This window comes from Canis lupus, chromosome 35, assembly GCF_003254725.2.
Source record: "Canis lupus dingo isolate Sandy chromosome 35, ASM325472v2, whole genome shotgun sequence".
NCBI classification, from domain to species: Eukaryota; Metazoa; Chordata; class Mammalia; order Carnivora; family Canidae; genus Canis; species Canis lupus.
This window is the reverse complement of record NC_064277.1, coordinates 13434245-13459306: the sequence shown is the minus strand read 5'-3', so window position 1 is coordinate 13459306 and position 25062 is coordinate 13434245. Positions and strand designations below refer to the sequence as shown.

Sequence of the window (25062 nt, the reverse complement as noted above, 5' to 3'; positions counted from 1 at the left end):
GGGAATAGAAAAATTTATTGAGACTGCATATTAAATAATTAGAAAGTTTTTTCAATTGTCTTAGATATAATGATATTTTAGTCAAATTAGAGGAAGTCTCTTATTTTTGGGGGGAGAGGAAAAACAAATATGGCAAAAGGTTAAGTGCTGACTCTAAGTGGTGAGCGTACCAGTGACAATTACACAATTCTCTGAACTATTTCTTCACGAGAAAAGCTTGATAAGCCTTTTTTTCAATAAAGTAATCTTCATCTGCTTCCACTTGTATTCATCTAATCATCCTAATTCCACCTGCTTCCTCTTGGCCTTTGTGAGCACACATCCTCCAGTGTTTGTTGTTCTCTTTCCTGGGGCTCTGGCTATACCAATGCAGTCCCTTTGCTGGCTCCTCTACTGATCAAAGTTAGAACTTCACAGAGCTCAACCTTGACCCTCTCCTCTCTCCTGCTCTTCACTTCTCTACTTCCTTGGCTTCTGTTTGCTGCTAGAACACCAAAGACTCTCAAATGTATGTCTTCTGGCTAGACTGCTGATCTGAGGTAAATGGATCTGAATGCTGATGGGAAAAAGAAAAACAATAACAAGAAAAAAAAAAGCTTTCTTACCTAAAGCACTGAATTTCATGGGAAAACGAAGATCTGAAATGACCTACTAAGTCAGAGCATGTTCTCCTCTTATAAAATCCCCACAGTCTCAGTTTGAAGGGAAAATGTTAATGTGGTGCAAATCTAATAAACTCCTGCCCAATTAAAAATGCTTGTAGAAAAAAGATGCTTGTAGAGTGATTGTTCCAAGTAATTGAAGGTTTTTGTTAAATCAAGTTTCGACCACTTCTAAAAATACATTACCACATAGCTCTACATCGTATACACAATGTGCAGGGCATAATTTATGATTTTTTTTTATTCCTAAATTTAAAGCACCTTCATGTCAAAAACCATAAATATCTGTATACTGAGTGTACTTGAGATTTGGGTTATACCAAAAATTTACATGACATAAGCAACTGAGTTGAATCTGTATTGCCTCCAGACTCACGTGGAATTTACAAATTTAACATCCGACTATCCACCTATTTCTTTTAAAAAAAAATCTCTTTCACACAAAAGTAAACCTGTCAGGGTAGACCCAATACTAAGCATCTAGTTCCCTACAGAAGAGTGAGACTTCATAAATCATTTGAGGCCGAGAAGTAAACATCTAATGGGCAGAGATGTGGAAAATACATCCAACTCAAGCTTCAAGAGCCAATGCTGCAACTTTTTAAGAGATCTTACCTGTCACCAAGCCTCCTATTGGTTTTAAAGAAAGCTCTGGAATAATATGTGGTTTTCTGTGGTGTTTCTAAGGAATTAAGGCAAGTATCTGCTTTTTGCCAAGAAGAGTGAAAAACAGAACAAGCCTCAAAAAAAAGTAGAAACACAGAGAACTGTAGTTGGCCCTCATTACACTCAGGTTAACTCTTTTTCACACCTGAACTCCAGAACTCACAGAGGTGGCTCTTATACTGTGGTATCAGTTTCTCTATCAATACAGGGTTCCTTTGGCATCTGTGTCTACCTGGATGACATATTAGAGCATTTCTTCTAAGCCAGGGTGTCTGTTTACAACCAGGCACATGCTCATCACTTGTGGGTCTCTCGGCAGGGAAGCATGACTCCTCTAAGTTATGACTAGTGCAGGTAATGCCTTTCCTTAACCAGATTCTTTGCTCATTTATGTGAAGATTTCAGAAGTGAATGAAAACCATTACTCTTGATTAATGTGTGGTACCAATTCACTAATTATCATCAATATGTAACCAGTACATACTTCCAAGTGATTTCTGCTTTGCCTCACAACGGTCATATTTAAAGATCAGGTAATTATAAAAATTTGCCCAGATCACAGAAGGTTAGTGATTCCCCAACTAAGATGGACACTGTTTTGCTGAATGGCTAGGCAGATTCTAGAAAATAAATCAAACAAATTTAAACCAAAAAAAAATGTATTTATCAAGATAAAGACAATGGTTTTTTTTCATCTTCCCAAATTCCCTCCCCTGTTTTGTTTTTTTAAGTGTAAAGCCTTTCAGAGGTGGCACCAGTTAGATCAGAAAGTTCTGAAATCTTCATCCATGTGAAAGAGGTACTTCATTGGTGTTTCTGAAAGCTCAGGTTTCCAATTAGCTAATATTAACAGAAGTCCAAAGAAATAACTGAATCTTAACCAATGAGTCAGAGAAATCAAACTTCTGGTATCGAAACAATAACAATTTAATGGACAAAATATTATCACAGTGAATAAAATAGTGAATGAAGCATTGTCCTGTTTTCATTCAACAGCATTAAGAGTTTTTTGTTGTCTTACATTTAAAACTCTTTAAAAACAAATTAATTTACTGGCAACTAAAAAAAAAAATCACAATTTACAAAGAAACACAAATTTAGCACTGCAGACATTATACAAATAAGCAAAATACACAGTACCCACACCCAGAGCTTTCTAGAAACCTCATCATATAACTCACCAATTTATTTGATGTTACATGTCAGACAAAATGAACATTTTGTAAAAACCTTATAAATATATAAATCCAAATCACAAAACACCTCCTAAACATTTTGTTTACTCTAAGTACAATGGATTTTTGGAAACTGCATTCACAATGCTATCTAACCTAGATTTTACGAAATTATAAATGTCTTTATCTATAACTTGGGGCTTAAATTCATTGGACCACACCCCACATATGCTTTCTCATCATACTCACCATGGGTGTATATATTCTCAAAGTCAGTAGTTACGCGATTAAAATCAAACTACTAATCTAAAAATAAGTGTCAATTCTTCCTGAATAAGGAAATCCAACTGGTCCACTGCAACCATGTCACACAACAAATGTTTCATCACAAACAAGTGGAAGTCATCTTAGTATTGCCCTTTCCTAAGAGTAATAAATATTTTAATGTTAATCGTCAGTAATGGGTCTTAGAAACTGAAACGCTTTTTTTTTTTTTTGGCCCAGTTTCTGTGGACATTCTATTCCCTCAAACCTAAAATCTGCTAAACAATTTCTTCTCATAAATATATACATTCAACTTCCCCTGCATCACGAAAAGAAGTTCATTAACTCAAGTCACATAGCTTATGCTTTTATTTGAAATAAATTATGTAAGAACATGAATCCATTCTAAAATGGACTTTAAAGCAAGAGGCACAGCAACACATCACGTTGCTCTCTGCACCTGCATTTTACTGCCCTGGAGGGTCCTCTCCAGCAGGCATCGGCGCTGTGTGTCTCTTGCCCATCTCTCTCTCTGGCTTACTGCAACCTCGTTTTGCACATAAGCCTAAACCATTGTGTTTTGGTCCCACTCAGTAGAGTACAGCAAAAATACTTCAAACGGCGAGCCAGAACATCCCAATAATTGTTTCTGGGTTTCCACGGCCACAATTCACCCCAAACTGTTATAGGATTAGGTTAAACAAGTCCATCATAGAATCTGAAATACAGTGGGGGAAAGAATCCTCGTGTGCTTCCAACAACTAACTGAAGTGGAACCGCATTCAGGGTAAGGCGTGGGGCTCGTTGAACAATGTGGTTAACAAAACTCAGTTGAAATGTTTCAGGGCAAGACTCAAGATTTATTTCCGTGAACAGTAACTGCTCTGTGAGAATTTCAGAGAAGATGGAGGAGAGAGGAAAATAAATATGGAGAAGATGGCTTCAAAGACAGGTGGCCATATTCTATCATGACATTTGCTTCCATGCAAATTCCACTCTCTAGTAATGTGGCAAAATGGGTATTTAATGGAAACCACACAAGGGCAGGAGGCGGTTTCCTCTTGGTGAAGGAGTATGTGCAGAGGGAAGAAGCACCTCACTGGAGCAGCAGACCACAGACAGTGGCATTAACTTGAGAACACATGAAGAGGACTCCAGGAAATATCAAAAATGGAGGGGTGTGGGAGGGCTGTGAGGGGGTTGTGGAAGGGGGATGCGGGAGGGGTGGGAGGAGGATATGGGAGGAGTGTGAAGAATTGTGTGGGAGGGGGATGCGGGAGGGGTGTTGGAGGGGAATATAGGAGGGGGCGTGGGGTGGGGGAAGTCACATTTTTCAAGTGGATGTGTCTTGGAACAGCTTTCCTCTCGTGTCCACCATCCATCATAGATTCCCGAGGATTAAGAGAGGAGTTAGTTCATCCCTGACGTTCCACAAAGCCCCAACTACTGCCTAACACACTACATCTCTGGTGTCTGTCTAGCAGGGCTGAGTGAAATCCCACCCTTTCTGTGGGAAGACTCACAAGAAGATCTTTATGAAGGCTTACCTTAAACATTTTTGTGTCTCTAACACCTAAGTAGAAATGAACATTTTGATGTCCAGCACACAGGAAAACCAACTGAGTCAAAATTTTTATAGAAAACAGACCACAAACATTTGGCCAGTGGCTTGTTAACATCACAGACACTAATCAGAGAGAATATAAAATAAATAAACGATAAATTACCTAACTTTAAAGATGGCAATGTGTGTCAAATTTCTTAGTCTGCATATTGATTAAGAAGAAGGTGCCATACAGTCTAGAAATTCATGACAAACGCACTGGCAAAAACCATACACCATGAGAATAACAAGGCTCGAAGGGACGAGGCTGACAAAGACAACCCCAAGGGTGACCTTCTTAGACACCAGTAAGTAGATGCCTAAAGGTAAGGAGCTGAAGTAGAGCAAACCTAGCAGCCAAACCAACACGCGGATAGACGTCTGAAAGAGCAGGGATGTGCAATTCCACACAGTCCAGTTGTGTGACACAGTGGTAACAGAGTCGAAGCTTGCGGGCCTGTAAAATTCTACCACAGGAGTGGAGCTCAGAGATGGGGAGCTCTCTCGCTGTACCTCCATGATGGTTATGACCAGGCAGTTGGAGGAAGCATGTGAAGGGCTTACGAGAGATGCCAGCCTCTTGGGAGTCAGCAGCAGCTCAGTAGGGTTCTCTGGCAGGCACTTCTTGCCTCTGCCTCCACAAGTCAAGTTTACCAGGATGTTGTTGTCGTCCGGCAGGCTGCTGACTTCATCATCTGGCAGGCATGTCTCGAACCTGCAGAAAGGACAGACGATGACGCCTTGTGGGGAGTCCCCAAAGTCTATGATCTTGTAGAGGCATTTGGCACAAACCCGATGACAACACTCCAGCACTTTGGGTTTCCTCTGCTTCAGGTTGTACCGATTATAACAGATCTTACACTCGAGCTCGTCAGAGACCTGAGCCTCTGCTGTGTCTTCTGGAGGCTGACTGGCCATCTTGAACCGTGCGTACTACCTCTAGCTAGAGGCCACTCGCTGACAACAGTGTCGATTAAGGCGTCCCTCTGAACATCACCTCATCCGAATCAGGCGGTGATGCAAAAAGGCAGGGCATGTAGCAACAGAAACCAGGAATCTTCCAGGCATTTTCAGCTTCTACATTCACTCTGTCGCAAACCCACATTTACAAAGGCCACATGAGAGGTCTGCAAAGGAAAAAAGAGATTCTAATATAGTGAACAGTTCACTGCAGAGCACTTCATGGAATGTTCTGAGCTTCAGTGGGTAGAAGCAATAGGTTTCAAGGTTAGAGCCCCAAAACAGGAAAGTGCTTAGCTTTCTCAGGCTATACATACAATAGTACAGGAGGAATGAAGACTCCTATTGGTGTAAACACATTCTCACACACCATCAAGGAGTATGATGAGATAAGGAGATTTTTCTCTATGAAACCTGTAGAAGTTCTGGCCTCTTTGAAAACAGAACGGGACACGTATTGGAAGTAGATAAATTTGTAATCAAATTCTACTCAATATAGGCTGATTAATTCAGATTATCAATAGTGTAAATGCCAGTTATCTAAATACCCTTACTAGTGCCTAGGGATACACAAAAGAAGGAAAATCTCAAGGATAAATTTCCTCAAGGAAGAATGAAGCCAATGACACCTGACAGCAAGTCTCTCAATGAAGAGAAGTAAACACACACAACACGTGCATAGTAACATTCCCAAGCATGAAGAATTGTGCGCAGGTGGCTATCAGGAAGAAGTACTCCATGTTCACCTACTCGCCAACTTCACATCATGTAAACTCTTTCTGTAGTGAACAGAAAGCATAATACAGCCCACAGGACTTCCTGCTGGCTCTCAGGTGCTTGTCACTGGCTTTAGCCAAAAAGGTCAGGGTTGATTCCATGTGTATGGTCAGTTCCCAATTATTAGCACCAATGAAGGGGGCAGCAGTATGGGATATCCTCATAACATCTGTATATGGCTTTGACATAGGTGACTTTTTTAGTAATAGATTTGTCTTAAATGATGTTTTGCTTGGGGAAATGTCAACATGTATTTGAGTTTCTTTTTTTTTTTTTTTTAAGATTGTATTTATTTATTTATGAGAGATACAGAGAGAGAGAAGCAGAGACACAGGCAGAGGGAGAAGCAGGCTTCCTGTAGGGAGCCCGTTGTGGGACTCAATCCCAGGACCCCAGGATCATGCCCTGAGCTGAAGGTAGATGCTCAACCACTGAGCCACTCAGGTGTCCCTGTATTTGAATTTCTGAGCACCCCCACACACACTGTAGTAAGGCTGCCACAATAGTTCTAAGAGGTAGAGAACAGCTATGCTGGAATTAACTTTGCTATGGGTCATCCTGCTTAACAGGAAAGAGGTGGTGGGTGGCTCAACTTGAATTTATTTGAAATTATGAGTAGTTGGCTGTGAATACATAATACCTTCCTTTTTGTCACTTCAGCTAATTTTTTAATTGACTTCATGTAATATAAGAATGCATAATAGGTATCAACTGCAAGACATTCTTGATGGGAAAAGGAGGTCAATCAATAAATAGAATCTCTCTTGTCAACAAAAACACGTAGATAGGATTTAAAAAAAAAGTTATTGTATTTGAATGTATGTATTTCAGAACTACTATCATAAGCCGATTTCTGTATATTCACTCTTACACACATACAGACACAGACACCAACTCTTCTATGCCTTTCCCTTCTATGTGCCCTTAATTTTTCTTTACTCCTGAACCTGTTCATGAAACATGTGCCCATATGGTCACAAGATGTAACTGTATCTTGCCCACAATTCTACAAAGCTGGCTTCTTATTCTCCTGGTGGATGAACATCTATCCAGGAGGGGAGTCACCATTCCCAGTCCTTGTCATCCTTAGACAATGGGCTCTGGCCCTGGGCAGGTTATTGCAGGTCCACTTCTTGGACAGCTCCCACTCATCAGGCCTCCTGGCTGCTACATGCAGACCAAAAAGACCCATCTAAATGGAACATGTTCTGTACTCTTTGCAGCTACCCTCCCACTCAGTCTTAATTTCTTCAGGTGTACTGAAACTGACAGGAAGAGAAGAATTGACAGCAGTGATTCCCTCTACTGCCATCGAGAGGACTGATGTATATGAAGGTGTTTGGAAAAGGAAGAGACGGTATGTAAACAGACAGACATAAAGACACCCGGAAAAGAGAGTAAAATATTCAGTGAAGATAAAGAAGCAAAATTATATCTGAAGGCATAGAAAGCTAGAATATGCATCTAAAAACACCAACAAATGGCTTATGTGTATGTGAAAATTCAACATTTGATGATCAGCTCATCATATTAGTACTTTCTGTACCCGATTTCCAGCCATCAGAAGAGGAGCGGGAATATTCTACACTGGGCCAGCCACAATTTCTAGTTTATAGTTCTTTGAACAAAAAATCACTTGTTTGACAATATTGAGCTATTACTTGAAACAAAGCTTTCCTTTTTCTCAGAAACACACTTTCAGACTTTTGAATATGTTAAGATAATGTATAATACATTATAATAAGGTCCATATTCGTAAAACTTCACATAACATGCAAAGAAAATACTGGATGTTCACATATCCAATCAAAAAGACACCTACTTTGGGGTGTCAGGGTGGCTCAGTTAGTTAAGCATCTGAGTCTATTTCTGCTCAGGTTATGATCTCGGGGTCATGGGATGGAGTTCTGAGTCGGGCTACAGGCCCAGCAGGCAGCCTGCTGGAAATTCTCTCTTCCTCTCCATGCCCTTTCCCCCCCACGCTCTCTTCATGCCCCCCTCCATGCTCTCTTTCTCTCTCTCTAAAATAAGTAAATAAGTCTTAAAAAAAAAAAAAAAAAAAGATACCTACTTTAATTCTAAGACTAACTCTAAAAAACCAGCTCCACTAGCTTGAAATACTTCAAGTCCTGCCACTGAGAAAGGCACTTCGGGGCAGGACTGGCTGACAGCCTTGAGCTCTGGTGCATCCCTGGAAATGCAGCCAGCACAAGTGTTTCTTCCTAGAAATGTCATAAAGCAGCATGGTGATTGTTCCTCTTGGGAAGGCGGGGTACCAACTGCTCGAGTTCTTAAAAAATAAACACTTCATCTGTCTCATTGTCACTCAAAGGTCCCTCAAAGGACTTGATTAATAACCTAAAATCTATAACTTCATAGGGTTGCCACGAGTCAGAGTTATTCGGTCCTCTGAAAGCTAGGCGTTCCCATCCTGCCTTTGCTCTGGACAAAAGCGGTGGACAATGATTCTGATGCAGAGTAAGGAAGCAAGACCCAAAAGAGCACATGCTCTATGATTCCATTTCTGGAAAATTCAAAAAACAGGCAAAACTAAGGTGTGTGGATACAAGTTTAGGTGGTGAAACTATGATGAAAAGCTAGGGAGTTATTCACATATAAGCTGGGATCGCTGCTGCCTTTGATGGGGTGGAGCAAGCAGTCTGGGGAAGACACATGCTGATGGGCTGGGGCTGATGGGCTGATGGGCTGGGGCTGATGGGCTGAAGGGCTGACAGCGCTCTGCTTCCTGACCTGGATGGTACTCAGGAGTGTTTGGTGTGTGATACACCATTGGGCAATACGGTTTTCTGTGTTACCTATCACAGTAAAAAATTTTAAACGTGTTATCTATCACAGTTAAAAACAAAAAGAGAAGGGAAAGTGAGGGTTGAGGAGAGAAGGGGAGGGGAGGGAAAGGAAAAGACATCTCTGGCTAAATATTTTAGGCATTTTTTATAGCACAGATTTTTCTGTCAATAGGTATTTTGGATCAGCTTATCATCTTTTCCTCTATGGTCTGTAATTGCATTTATTTTTTTCACAAAATAGAAATGTCAATTATTTATCACCTAAATATCCAAGCACTACTGTAAGTCAATATTAAGATGGATAAAATCTCTAAGATGAGTGCATCTGGTGCATTCATTGATGAGAGCAACCGTCTCAGCAGGCACAGGGGAAAGAATCTGGCACATTCAAATTGCCTCAAAAATAAATGCATGGGATTACCTGAGATGACGGATGTGCTTACTAATGTTACTGTGGTAAACATTTTGCAATATATATGGGTATCATATAATGTTGTCCACCTTCAACTTACACAGTGTTGTGAGTCAATAATGTTTCAGTAAAGCTGAGGAAAAATACAAAAGGGTTTCTTTTCTTAGAAAAATACATATTCACATATATGAAGTAGATATTCCTTATTAATCTTAATAGACATCAATCCTTCTGTAAATCATCCGGGGGAAGGCTACGTGCATAAATAATCACCTATTATAAATCTTGATGATATTGGACAAATGTTTACTTTCCCTGCATGGGACTTACTGTTCGATTCAAAGCCACTTGCTCTACTACTTAATTCCTTTGATATTAAAGATGCAAACATGGTCCTATATTTGAAGCAAAGCCCATCATTGGACATCTGTTGTTTCTAGGATCTTTTTTCCTCCTTTAGACTGAATTGGTCTGCCTTCTGCCACCACTTCTCTGGGGAAGCGCTCCCCACTCACTCAAGTCCTGTGATCATGCTTGCACTGTCACCCGCAGTACCTCCCTTCTCTCCAAAGGTGTGACTTTGTGACCCAGGTCTGGCCCATCGTGCTACTCCACTATTGCCCTGCTCACAGGGGGTAGCCAGGGTGGGCAAGGGACCTGGACCAGAGTCAGTGCTCTTCCCTAGGACTTTTTTAGGTGAAGCCAGGGGGAGAAGGAACACAGCAGGGGCCAAGGGAGGGAGCAATGACCAGAAAAAAGATGTTTCAAGGAAGTGTCTTGCCCTCAAGAGGGAGAACACAAGAGAATAAAGCTAAAAATAAAAAGAGAAACACAGGAAAGCAGAAAGCAGAGATACAGAGGCAAAAGACAGACACCTGATGACAACTCCACTGACCTGAATGATGGCTCCCATGAGCCAATAAATTCCTTTTTTCACTTATGTTAATTTTTTCGTTGGATTTCTGCTTCTTACTTACAGCCGAAAGAGCCCTGAACACAATTACCATGCTGTATTTGATTTGAGAATTTATGTTTTCAGATCTAGGTGCCTCCTTAGTTATACAGAAATTGTAAATAATAAGATTAAATAAACATACTTATAAAATTCATTTACATGTGTATGTACATGCACATATACATGTTTAAATTTAATAAATATGCAAACATCATAAATATCATTGTTTATTACTAGCATGTGTGTGTTCTTTTTTATTTTGTTAATTTCCCCTCTTCACCTCCCCATAACCAGCCTCAGTGCTGCCCTCTTCCCCCCAGTAACACATATTAACTACCTGGTATGTTTCTTCCCTATATATTTCCATGTACACATATTTCTCCACTTACATATAATTACATAGATATAAGCACAATTTTTCCATTGTGTTCTGACTCCTATGTAATACCCACTTTTCTGCATCTTGCTTTTCCCATCCAATAATGGCTCAAGAAAAGCTCTCAATTCAACTAGTAAGAGCCTTAAACTCAATTTAATAAATACATATTTCACCATTTGGATATACTGTAAGACAGCCCACCATTCCTCTCCTAGCAAACACTCATTTACCCCCATTCCTCCCAAAACAAACATTACGGCACGACACAACCTTGCGATACACACCCTTACATATGGGTGTTTTTATTTCTGTAGGAGACAAGGAGTGGAACTCCTGAGTCAGATCCTACCCCTGACATATGCTGCCAGAGTGCTCTCCAACAGGAGTGTAACACAGACTTTGACCAGGAGTAACAGAAGGACTTTTTTCCCCCAACAGCAATAGATGTTCACGGACTATATATTTGCCCATCTGAGGAATGTCAGACCATGATTTGGGTTTGACTACCTTTTATGTGTCAGCCTTCTGCATCTGCTCCTCTCTGAACTCCACCTTCTTCTTTTTTTGCTTATTTTTCTATTGGATTGCTGGGCTTTTCTGGTCAATTTGTAAACGTTCATTGTTACAAGACATATCAAACTCTGTCCTCCGTATTGCACACACTCCCTCAAATTTTAGCATTTACTGGCTTTGCTTAGTATCTTTTGAAAAGCAGAATGTCTTACTCTTTGGACAGTCATAGGCTTATCCTTTCTCTTGTAGCTTCTAGATCGCCAATCTGAATTAATACTGTTCCTAATATTATGTGTGCGGTTATTTTCTTATAAAGTTTGTCTTGCTTTATTTTTAACTTGTTTTCAGTTTTACATACAGTATAAGATACAATCCTAATTTTATTTTCTTCCAAATTTGGACATTTATCTTTGGCAAGGAAATAACCCATTTCTTCTAGTTTTTCAAGTTCGTTGCCATAGCGTTGAATACAGTTATCTCTGTTGTCTGTTTTGATTCATTCCTGCCTCTCTGATTACATGTTTGCTCTCATAATTTTTTTTTACTATTTCTTAATCAAATACATAAATCTTTGTATCTATTTTGTTGTTTCAAAGAACTATTGTATGTATTTGTCCTTTACATTATTATTAACTTCAGCTTTTATCTTTATTATTTCTTCTTTCTAATTTATGTTAGTTTTGTCATTCTCTTTTTCTCACTTCATAATAAGAGTACACTTTGTCTTTATTCTTAAATAATGAAAACATCTAAAGGCTGTAAAATTTCCACTAGCTACAGCTTTCACTGTATTCCACGGCTTTTGCAATAAATTGTGCTCCTTTGATTGATTTCTAGATTGACTTTTGTTTTTTCCTTTGATGCTAAGGTTGTAAAGAATGTTTTTAAGTTTCCAAATAGTAAAGGTTCTTTTTGCTATCTTCTATTATTTATTTCTAATATTACTGGGTTATGATCAGAGAACAGGATCTATAAAAATCCCTTCTCCTTTCAATTTGCTAAGGTCTCCTTTGTAGTCAAATATATGATCAAGTTTTGTAAGTGATCCAGAAAACAAACATTCTGTATTGAAGGAATGTAAGGAGTCACATATCCATTGAATCCAATTTTTTTTATTTATTCAATTTCTACATCTTAGGGTTCTATAGATTAACACAGGTTGAGACAAGCAAGAGATGTTTATTAAAGTATCTCATAACTATATTTGCATTTCTAATACTTTTGCTTTACAGATTTAGTGGCTATGTTATTCTGTATATACAAGTTTGTTTACCTCCCTCATTAACTACGCCTTTTAAAAGTATTATATAATGCCTTTCTTCTGACTCTGCCTTTGCCTGGGATCTTTGTCCATCTTTTTGCATTCACCTTCTATCACTGTTTCAAGTGTTTTTTTATAAACACCAGATAACTGGGTTTTGCTTATTAACTCAGTCTAGTATCAAATGTTTCATGGGGAAAAAAATTGGTTCATTTTTATTTAATGTTAAGACTGTTACATTTTAACTTATTCTTTCCTTCCCACTTGAGTTAACTGATTAATTTAGAAAAATTCCCTCTGCTATCATCTCCCCTCACCTTGTGGTGTTTATGATGAAGTTTTTGTTTAGGTGCTTTTTGTTTGATACTCTTTCTTGGGTATCAAGAAAGAGGTTAGAAAATGGGGGATGGAATCTCTGATTCTAACAGAGCAGCAAATTTCTTATACCCTGACAGGGAGATAACAGCTTGAGTATGTATGTGGCTTTTGGGCTGCTGATTTTTTTGTCTCCATGGTCTACAGAAGTTACTCTACCTGTGTCATTCATGAAAAATCTGGGGTTGGTCTGATACTTCGTAATGGCAGATAACTTGTTCTCTCTGCCTGGAAGCTTCTAAGATTTTGCTTTTTATTCTTAGGAGTAAAGCACTTTCCCAGTATCTACTGGGATGTCTTTTTTCATAAATCTTGGCTGGAGCTTGATGAGCCATTTGAATTTATAGACTCAAGTCCTGACTTTTAAGCTCAGAAAATTTGCTTCTGATATTTATCTAATTATTGCCTTTCCTCCATCAATTCCTTTTCTCTTTTTGGCTTTCCTGTTACTCACATGTTATGTTTCCTAGATCCCTTTTCTCTTGATTTCCATCCCTTTACATTTCTGGCTCTGTGCTTTTAGATTCTTCCACTTGACTGACCAGGCTACTAATCAAGTCTCAGGAATGATCATCACCTCCTTTAATTCATTTTACTGAAAACACTTGATTGGAAAATCATGCATTTCATCTCTAGGAAGTCATTTTATCTTGCATTTTTTTTTTATTTATTTATGATAGTCACAGAGAGAGAAAGAGAGAGAGGCAGAGACACAGGCAGAGGGAGAAGCAGGCTCCATGCACTGGAAGCCCGATGTGGGATTCGATCCCGGGTCTCCAGGATCACGCCCTGGGCCAAAGGCAGGCGCCAAACCGCTGCGCCACCCAGGGATCCCTTATCTTGCATTTAAATCCCCTTGTGTGCTCTTAACTATTTTTTGTCAGGTTGTCATCTGTCTCCAGCTACTGCTGTATTGCATTAATCCTGTGTCCTATCTGTCCTCGTGAACTATCCTCTCTTTGGCTGTGATGGCATTATTTCTCTTTGTCACATCACTGGGGTTCAGGTCTGACTGTTGGAGGATGCATGTGGCATCCAGGGCCCTGCCAAGGCACCAGGAGGAAGGACTTTATGCTCCAGTCTCCTTATACTCTCCCAGCCTCCCAAACAGGGAAGACTCAGCTCAAGTGTTCATTTTCTCCTTGGTCTCTTATGGGAAACGCGCGCGCGCACACACACACACGCACACACACACAGAGAGAGTCACACACATACAATGGGTGAGCGACATTTTCAATCTTCCTCCCAGGAGTCCCTCGACCCCTGTAGATCAAGCTCTATATAGTAACCCATGTATTCTGATCCTCTCCTATGACCCATCGATGCCCGCCTTTATTACCAGCCCAGCCCAGTCCAAGAAGAAAGCCCCCACCTGTTGTCTTTCACCCTTAACTTCCACACAGTTCAGGGTTTCACCTGCACTGAGTGCTCGGGCTGGCTCCAGGAATGGTCTGGGTCAGGAGAGGCAGGGTAGAATGGAAAATAGCACGAGAGTGAGCCATTTTACCTTGCGATCTCCCCAGAATCCTCACCAACTGTAATTCCTGGATTTCTTTTTCAAATACTTATCCAGATGGGAAATGTGGGAATTTGTGACAAAAGCTTAACTAGGGGGAGGAAGATGGCAGTCCTCATCATGTTTGGTGACTATTATGTAAAGATACTATCAAACTGATATTTATCTCTAAGTTCATAACTATTTTTGAAATTCACTTTTTAAAAAAATTCTCCTTTCTATATATTCTTTTGTTTTCTTTCTTCTATACCTCTAGGAACACATGAACTGGACACCCAAGAGTGCCAGAATCATTTTACTTTTTTTCTTGGCTATCTTGCCTAAATAAGACCTGTCAAGTTCTACTTTTTATATCAGAGAGTTGTACTAGCTAGCACATATCAGTTATACCAAAAAGCCACTAGATAAGAATTCTTCATATTTTTCTATTTTTTAATATTTTTCTATTTCAAAAAAATTCATATATACTTTTAGAAACTTAGACGGTTCGTGGTCTTCACTATTTGGGTCTTAGGCTATTTTGGGTCTTCTTATCCAGTTTTTCATGATATAACTCTATTTAAATTTTAAATTTATTAGTAAACCATTTTACCTAACTATCCTTTGCCCTTCCTGCATCATGTGTAGTAGATTGTTTGCACACAAATAGGACTATAATAATTCTCCAAAGCCCTTTGCAGTGGGACTTTTCCTTTATCCCATCAACAGGTAGAAGAATCTGCTTCCCCACCCCTGAGATCTAGGCTGGCCTTGTGACTTGCTTTGACTAACAAAATAAGGTTGTCCCCTTGGAACCGTGGCATGGCTATGTGAAGAAGCCCAGGGTAGTCTCCCTGAAGCCGACAAACCCAGACAAAAGCCAGCACCAATATCAACATCACTCATGTGAATGAGACCATCACAGAATAACCAGTCTCTTGGGGATACCTGGGTAGCTCAGGGGTTGAGTGTCTGCCTTCAGCTCAGGTCATCATCCTGGGGTCCTGGTATTGAGTCCTGCATTGGGCTTCCCGCAGGGAGCCTGCTTCTCCCTCTGCCTCTGTCTCTGCCTCTCTGTGTTTCTCATGAATAAATAAATAAAATCTTAAAAAAAAAAAAAGAACAACCAGTCTCTGTTGAACTACCAGTGATTATAGCCATTTGAATGAATGATACCAAGACAAATCAGCCAAAGAATCATCCCTACTTAACCCAGTAGAATATACTGAATCCTGAGCAAGTAAAATGGCTGTTATATTAGCCACCATGTTTTGAAGTAGTTTGCTTTACAATAGATAACCAACATACCATGCTAAACTAGCCCTTTCTCACCTAATCCAAAACTAATCTCGGTCCAAAGAAATTATTTTCTTCATTTATCATGGCCATCATTTCTACCTAGAAGACTTGGACTTTCTTACTTACTCTGAAGCTGCCTAACCCTACAGTTCTTGCAATTCTTGTTTGTGTTAAAAAATTCTTGGTCATAAAACAGTTCACATATTTTTTCTATATATAAACTCATAATTTTTATTATCATAGCTTCTGTTAATAGAATCTAAGAAGCTCAAAAATTTTTAGAAATATTACATAACCTTCATAACAGTGAAGGGCAATTATATATTCCCACTTAATAGATGGAAAAAAAGCTTATCTTCTATGGGCATTTACACAAGATGCCATAAGTCAGGACAAAGGGAACTCAAAAAACAAGCTTCACTGTGATCCTATTTTTTACCCATCCAAGGCTCTGTCCTATATATCACTCTGCTGTCTGTATGAGTTAATTTTCTACATCTCTGGGAGTTCAGGTTCTTCCAAAGTGTTTCTCACACAGGTTTCATTTAACCTGAATCATGCTCCCAGAGTCCATCAACCATTTTAATTTGGCACCAATAGGACAGGTTATATTTTTTCCCCCTTATGAAATAGCAACACCTGCCAAGTTTCAACTCCCATTTCCTGGATCCTCCTCCCACCCTGGAAAATAAACATTATTAACATTGCTTTCTACATGATGAGTCAAGATATTTTAAAGGGCTCTCTAAAAACAACAAAAAAAGATATAGACTAAAGGACCATTATTTCCATGATCCATGGTTTCTGTTTTTAGAACTGGTGCTAACAATTTGCTTCTGTCTTTAATTTTTTTTTTTATTTTTGCAAATGGACTGTCACTCTTCAAACACTGAAACGTTGTCATTTAATGAGCACTGCTTTTTATGACAGCCTACATTGTTTAATAATTCTATCCCCCAACATATAGGAGAGATTTGGGCACTAGAGCATCATACTTCTTTGTGAATGATCAAGGCAGAACATTGGTTTTGGAGCTTTATTTAAGATTTATTTATTTGTTTGAGAGAGAGCAGAGAGGGAGACAAACAGACTCCTCGCTGAGTACACGCCTGACATGTGGCTTGATCTCAGGACTCTGCGAGTCAAGAGTTGGATACTTAACCGACTGAGTCACTCAGGCACCTCAAGAACATTGGTTTTTAAACTTAGCTACTGATATATGATATACACTTGCCATCTCTCTAATGACAAGTCTCTCATTCACAAAAACCAAATCTTAGCGTCTGTAGTACTTGAATCTCAAATTAAGCTGAAACCATACATGTGGCATCTTACCCTCAAGAAAGTCCAGTTTTTTCATCTAGATATTTGTAATTTGGCTTCCAGTTAAAGTATGAGAAAGTCTCATTACCATCAATAATTACTAATCACCAATATTATGCTGGTCTCAGCCCCAGTTATAGTTCTCCCTTGGGAAACATTAGCAATATTTGAACTTTCTTTTATAGCACAATAGTCTCAGAGTTCAGGTTTTTGCCATTACGGCTTTTCTTTAAAAACAATCTTTCATATTATAATAGAAGGCTATAACTTAGAAAGTCCTAAAAGAATAGGCTCAACAGATGGCAAGCACTCATTTTCAAAGGATTGACAGCTGACTTTAAATGAATTTAAGCTGCAACATCAATAACCTTTAATGGTTGTTTGGCAGCATACTGAGAATTCCAGAAAGATTCAAAGACTCAAAGATTAAAACTCTTATTTTACCCCTTCTCCAAAACCAAGCAAATTAATTTGATAGGGAATCATAATCTATTAGAATACAACCAAATTAATGATCTAGAATTCCAGGCCATTAATTTTGGAGAAGCCGCCATTTATACACATGGAGACATTAATGATGCATCCTTTGATGCTAACAATCTTACGATGCTACAATGAATGTCTAACAACAGGAGGAAAAGATAGGTACTCCTCACCCTATGCATGCTAGGAGCATGACCGTCACTTTCAGGCAGTCCAAAATGGAAACACAGGGATCTGGAATCAGGAGACCTAGATTTGTGGGCTGGCTCTATAAAGTGACTGGTTATGTGATCTTGAGCTAAGAGACCAAGAACACTGCCTCACAAGGTTGTCGTAAGGATTCAATGAAATCATACAGGCATAAATATTTTGCATAAACAAGCACTATATGGATGCTATTTGGAATGTAGAAGTAACATATCCATTGATATTTTTAAAGTACTTCAGCATTCTCAATTGGTAGTACATCTAAGATTCCACATTGAACACAGTACCAAAAGCTACCCAGGTTTTCTATCTATAGATAGAGCGCATTGCAAGTCAAGTATAACATACCAATTTTGCAATAACATAGTAACCTCTACTACCATAGTTGAAAGAGAAATTTCATTATGTTTTTCTTATTTATCCTATCTATACGGGGTATTAACAAATAATGAATAAATCTTATAAATTCAAATTGTTTGCTCTGTACCTTCCTCTATACTTAGAAGTAGCAAAGCTATGATTTAAGATCAAGAGTTATTAGGAATACAGGCTGAAAATTACATTCTTAAAAGTGACTGAATCCTTTCCCATTATAACCAATCTCTTCGCTATTAATGCCTTCCTCCATAATTTCCCTTGACCAAGGCTTTATAAAATTCTCTAACCATGTCAAGAAAGAATAAAATGTCTAAAAAAATTAAAATAGGTGGCTTTGTATCATTTCTGTAATTTCAAACTTAGGTGGAAGTAGCTTAATTATTGTGCTGCCAATTTCACCAAATGAAACTAATATTACACACACATACACGCAAATATTCCCTTCTTCCAAACTAACATAGCCACTTTTCTTTTAGAACACAGAATATACCTACAGATAAAAAATTATGCAGTTATACTCTTGAAACCATTCTGAAAGTCAAAGACTTCCAATATATTTTTATCAGTATATTAGTAATTAATAGAAAAGTTGTATCGACTGCTATGGAAACTCACAAGAGCAACAGTTGGATTTAATTTGGGATAGACTCCACGAGGTAGCTCTCTTTTGACTCTATCTCTTTCATTTAATCTTTGAACAAGTATTTTCCTAATGCCTATTTTGTGTCAGGCTAGATGGTAGATGCTAGGGATGCAAAGACAAATAAGGCAAGATTTCTTTTTTTTTTTTTTTAAAGTTTATTTATTCATGAGAGACAGAGAGAGAGAGAGAGAGAGAGAGAGAGAGAGAGAGAGAGAGACGCAGAGACACAGGCAGAGGGAGAAGCAGGCTCCATGCAAGGAGCCTGACGTGGGACTCGATCCCGGAACTCCAGGATCATGCCCTGGGCTGAAGGCAGGTGCTAAACCACTGAGCCATCCAGGGATCCCTGAAAGCAGAAGCTGATTACAAAGGTAAGTGGATCCTTTTCTGCCCTCATCTTGTTTCACCTCTCAATAGCTTTCTACCCAGAGACCAACCCCCCCTTTCTCCTGAAACCCTCTCTTCTCATTGCTTCAGCGCTGTAACACGGTTCCAGCTCTCTTCCTGACCACTCTTTCTCAATGTTCTCTCCCAGCTCCCCTTCTATCAAATCTCTAAATGCTGGAGCATCCTAGTACTTGGCCTTGAGCCACACTGTTCCTTCTCTGTTTGCAATCTTTCCCTTGGATTGTCTCATCTACTCCAACAGCTTTAAATACCAACTGACACCTCCCCCAGTTTTGTATTTACAGCTTATACCTTTCTTCTGAGTTCCAGACTGTCTATTGAAAAGCACTATTTGTATTCTTATAAATATTTCAAATTTGGGACTCCTGGGAGGCTCAGTCAGTTAAGCATCCAACTCTTGATTTCAGCGTCGGTCCTGACCTCACTTGTGAGATTGAACCCCACATGGGGCTCCATGCTCAGCAGGGAATCTGCTTGGCTTTATAATTTTTCCTCTGCCTTTCCTACCCTTCCCCCCACTTTTACGCTCTTTCTTTCTTTCTAAAATAAATAAATAAATCTTTTAAAATATTTCAAACTTATTGTAAGTCTAAGACCAGTCTTAGTCTTCACCTCTAATTCTCACTCAACAGTTTCCCCATCATTACAAACAATACCACAATTCTCCCAATTTTTCAGGCTAACAGTGACTTCAGCTGAGAGTTATCTTTGATTCCACACTGTCTTATCTTCACACCCAATCCATTACCAAGTCAAGTCAATTCTGCTTCCAAAGTATGCCTCTAATCTACCTTCATCTGACCTTCATCCTTGTCCACTATAAAACTGCCTCCTAAGTAATCTTCCTGCTTCCAAGTGTTTCCTACTACCAACTGTTTTCTTTGCAATAGCCAAAAGTGAACTTTTAAAATATAAATTAGATTATATCTATTGCCTGCTCGATAGTTTTCTTTTAAGTACAGATTGAAATCCAAACGCCATATAGCAAGGCAGTATGGAGTTTAGAATACAGTCCCTCCTTGAACCCCAGTCCACACTGCCTTCTATCACATGCAGCTTTGTTAAATTCTATGAACACTCCAAGCTCTTTCCTGCTTAGGATGGGGAATGTCCTTGCCACACTCATTCTCTCTCACAGACCTCAACTTCAGGATAGTCTTCCAGGGGCACCTTCCTAATTACCTCATTTTTAAAATTCCTTTCCATTTATTTTCTATTATAACATCATTTTCTATCTTTGACAGTCTTCCACAAGCCCAATTTGACTAATTAATTTGTCAGCTCTCAACCTCCACTACTAGAATGTAATTTCTAAGAATAGAAGAGCCTTCGACACATTGTTTACCACTGAAGCACAAGCACCTATCAGAAGCCAGCACAGAGTAACTACCTGCCTAATAGATAAATATATTAAATTGTCTCCAAGATTCCTCCTCTCTCCATCAATTTATGATAGTGCACTGTACCTGGCTAAGTGTGGTGCAGTCAGCACTTTGTCTTGATATTCTTAAATGCTATACATTTTTTATCTAAATTTTTAAATTTTAAATCTAATACCCCATAATTTCCATATAGAAATATAGAATCTGATCAGCTGAACTTCTCAAAAACCTATAACTATAAATAAAATATGTATGTCAAAATATTCATAAATCATAGCAACTAGGAAGCCTTAATATATGTTGAACAAATGAATGAATCTCTTTATCTTTACCACTGAAAATCAGTTTTCATACATATTTGTCTACCAGTTTCAGGTGTGGACTCATCAAAGACATGGATTCATAAAATCTGTAGGACACAATTCCTCTGGGATTGTTTCTCTGTAAATGTCCAGACATCAACCTGAGAAGGTATATGTTGTCTTTAATTTTCTCTTAACACACCCTTATATACTAAGCAAAACAGTCATCACTACTATATCTAAATACAGCTTTCTCAAAATTATTATAGACATAAGAAAAGCTAAAAATATTATTTTTAGCACAAAATTATTTTTGTACTATTACTCTAAAATAAAAACAAAGTGACAAAAATATTTTTCCTTTTCATCTCTCCCCAAAGTGTTTTGCTCACTTCCCATAATTCTAAAGAATATATCATCTCTTCTCCAGCATTAATAAAAATATTCACAGCACCTCCTGAAAGGGAATATATTTACAGTTACCAAAGTCCAACTGTGCTCTGACTCAGCAAAATGAGAACAATCTAATTCATGAAATGCTTCAGTTAATAATGAGCAAAAAGATTTATGAAGGGAAAAGAATCACTTTCCAAATCCTACCACATTTACTATAGGTCTTAATCCAAGATTGGCAAGGAGAAACAGAACTATAGTTAGACTTTATTGTATTTATTTGCCCTAAAAGGCTTTTCTCAAAAGGCCTTTCAGATTCAATCTTAATGAATGTGTCACTCTGCAAAACAGCTACATAATGTAGCATTACTGATTGACATATACTCCATGGTGAAGATTAGGATAAAGTGAAAAGCTACAATGTTTTTCCGATGAGATAAAAGTGATATTTGTACAGGAAAAGAAGCACATTGTTAGGGAAGATAGTTTTATATTTATTACATATTAAGTTTAAGGGATTGTGTTGTGTGACAGACCCATTAAACACTCATGCCCTTAAAAAGCAAAGCCAGAAGAGCACTGCTTTCTTTCTTATCAGCTCAGAAAATAACTGGCTTACAGAAGCTTTTAAGTTATGAAAAAAAATTCCTCTTAATTTTATGGTTGAGAGAAAAATGTAGCTCAGCTGCTGGTCTCTTTAGATGGTCAGAATTAGTCTGGAAAATCTTCATGAAAAGGAGGGAAACATGCAGTGGGACAAGTATGTTAAATACAGAAGTCATAGATGTGTCTAAAGCAAAGGACAGCCAGCAGAGCCTGGGCCAACACAGGCAGGATGTAGTGGAAGATTAAAACAGATAGCTATTAACAAAAGGAATGCAGTGTGAAGTGCAGAAGCAAAAGAAAGCAAGGATGTACGTAATCATGAAGTGAAGGCTTAATCTCAGGAGAGGCTTAAAAAGGAGGATAGATTAAAACCTCTAAAGAGAAAGAAAAGAAAGATCCCAGTGCACTCAAGGAAAGAGAAGTCTCCCAACATCCTTCCTGCTTCTTTTTCCAATATAACACACAGCTGGACCCGCCTTACCACATCCTGGTTGATACTAACTTTATCAACTTTTCCATTAAGGCCAAACTCAACTTAAGCACAAAGATGGACTGTCTGTATACCAAGTGTATCCCCTATATAACTGGTTTGTGATGGCTGAAACTGAGCAATTGGGGCAGAAATATCGAATGCCTCTAAGGATTGCCAAGGATCCAAGATTTGAATGATGACCATGTACACACAAAGAAAGCAGATGAGTGCTTAGTATAGAGAATAACTCAGCACAAGTGTTACACTGTAGCCACAGCTAACAGGGACCCTAAATGAAGGATGTGAAGATCCCTGGAGTTCCCATCATGAACATTTCTAACCACAGCTACAACACTGAGTGGATGCCAGAGGATCATGGAGGCCCCTGTTCTAATTCTTTTTTTTGCTTTTAATTTTTATTTATTTATGATAGTCACAGAGAGAGAGAGAGAGAGGCAGAGACATAGGCAGAGGGAGAAGCAGGCTCCATGCACCAGGAGCCCGATGTGGGATTCGATCCCGGGTCTCCAGGATGGCGCCCTGGGCCAAAGGCAAGCGCTAAACTGCTGCGCCACCCAGGGATCCCCCCTGTTCTAATTCTTAATAGAGTTTCTCTGCCTTCTTTTACCAACTTTTTCTACTGCCAGATCATATAGCTATATGAGTTATAGAATGAATTATTATTCCACTTACTCATCTGCTCTGTTATGAGCTGAGTATGGTTAAATACACTCACTTTCTGATGTTGTTTTGAAATTGATATTTCACATCATCTTATAATTTGTTTCAGGGTGCCTGGGTGGTTCAGTGGTTGAGTGTCTGCCTTCGGCTCAGGTCACAATCCTGGGGTCCTAGGATCGAGTCCTGCAACAGGCTCCCCAGAGGGAGCCTGCTTCTCCCTCTGCCTATGTCTCTGCCTCTCTCTGTGTGTCTCTCGTCAAAAAATAATTAAAATCTTAAAAAAAAAAAATTAAAAATAAAATAAAAAATTTTAATCTTTTTATAAATCAAATGATTGCTCACAAATAAAATAAAATTAAAATAAATAGCATAAAGAGCTTATCAAATTCAACACCCAAAAAACAAATAATCCAGTTAAGAAATGCAAAGACAGGAATAGACACTTTTCCAAAAAAGGCATCCGGATAGCTAATAGACGCATGAAAAGATGCTCAACATCACTCATTAGGGAAATACAAATCAAAACCATGATGAGATACCACTTCACACTTATCAGAATGGCCAAAATTAACAACACAAGAAACAACAGGTGTTGGCAAGGATACGGAGAAAGGCCCCCAAGAAAGGGAACCCTCTTACACCTGTGATGGAAATGCAAACTGGTACAGTCACTCTGGAGAACAGCATGGAGGTTCCTCAAAATGTGAAAATAGAACCCCCCATGATCCAGCAACTGCGCTACTAGGTATTTACCCAAAGGATACAAAAATACTAATTCAAAGGGGCACATGCACCCTAGTATTTGTAGCAGCATTATCAACAATAGCCAAACTATGGAAAGAGCCCAAATGTCCATCAAATCATGAATGGATGGACACACACACACACACACACACGGCCAACACAATGGAATATTACTCAGCCATCAAAAAGAAAGAAATCTTGCCATTTGCGGTAATGTAGATGGAGCTAGAGTGTATAATGCTAAGTGAAATAAGTCAGTCAGAGAGAGACAAATACTGTATGATCTCACTCACATGTAGAATTTAAGAAAGAAAACAGGAACATACAGGAAAGGGGGAAAAGGAGAGAGGGAAACAAATCATAAAAGATTCTTAGTTACAGAGAACAAATGGAGGGTTGATGGATGGAGGTGAGTGGGGGATGGGCTAGGTGGGTGATAGGCATTAAGGAGGGCACCTGTTGTGATAAGCACTGGGTATTGTATGTAAATGATGAATCTACTTAATTCTACTCCAAAAACCAATACTGGGCTATATGTTAAAAAAAAAAAAAAAAAAAAACTAAAATTTAAATTAAATAAAAATATAATAAGCTCATCTTCAAAATCTTTCACGGATTAGCCAGCACCCAGGCGGGCTCCATGATGACATGAATACATTTAAAAGGTACCTCTCTTCCCTTGGATTTTATTTTTATTTGCTAGAAAAAGTCAAAGTTGAAACATCTGATATTCCACAATAAATATGGAAATAGAAACATCAGAGCTCAGAATGAGACAGAGTTATACAAGTCATCCGCATACGAGGAGTAACTGAAATCCTGAAAATAAGACTGGCAAATCATGAGCTTCCCAGGGAAGTTAGAGCAACTTAGAGAGAGAAAAATGCTTAGGATACATAAAAAAGACCTGGGAACATTGTTAACATGCTGGGAAAACAGAAGAGAAAAAAAGAATCAAAAGGTGAGAAGGAAAAAAAAAAAAAAAAGGTGAGAAGGAAACAAAGGTTATCCATAAATCCAAGGAAAGAAAGGGTAAAGGGAAGTGTCAAAGTAGCCAGCAGACTGATGGGACAAACAAGAAGAGGAGATCACACATAACCATAAATGTCCCAGAAGACAGACTACAATGGGCCTGGGTAAAAGTTTGGCTGTAGCAGAGAGAAAATACAGACAATGAATTTGAAGAGCTAAAGTAACCAAGAAAAGAACTGAGGAAGGAAATTATCAGAACCAGTTGAGCTAAGTGAAATATACATGATAAATCAGGAGAGAGCTTTTTGGAATGTACCAAAATTTGAGCTCTTCAAATATGCCCGTTTTTCCCTACTTGGCACTAATGAAAAAACATATGGTATTAAATCAAATTTCACATTGTAGGCTAATGAAATAAAGTTGCATTTTGAACTTTCAAATGTCAATTTGGCTCAACAGTGACCC

The 25062-nt window shown here is 38.7% G+C and overlaps 1 protein-coding gene and 1 pseudogene across 4 annotated transcripts in view; one reads left to right on the top strand and one right to left on the bottom strand.

Annotated features, from left to right (window-relative positions):
- Positions 1–1969: 1969 nt before the first annotated feature.
- RNF182 (ring finger protein 182) overlaps positions 1970–25062 on the bottom strand; it is a 63871-nt gene continuing 40778 nt past the window's right edge. For all 4 annotated transcript variants that reach the window (XM_025444112.3, XM_025444130.3, XM_025444104.3 and 1 more), the window contains exon 3: positions 1970–5497. In XM_025444112.3, coding sequence (XP_025299897.1) covers positions 4545–5288 — 744 coding nt within the window. In that variant the 5' untranslated portion in view covers positions 5289–5497 and the 3' untranslated portion in view covers positions 1970–4544. The remainder of the gene's footprint in view (positions 5498–25062) is intronic.
- LOC112659647 (rRNA-processing protein FCF1 homolog) lies at positions 21999–22613 on the top strand (annotated as a pseudogene).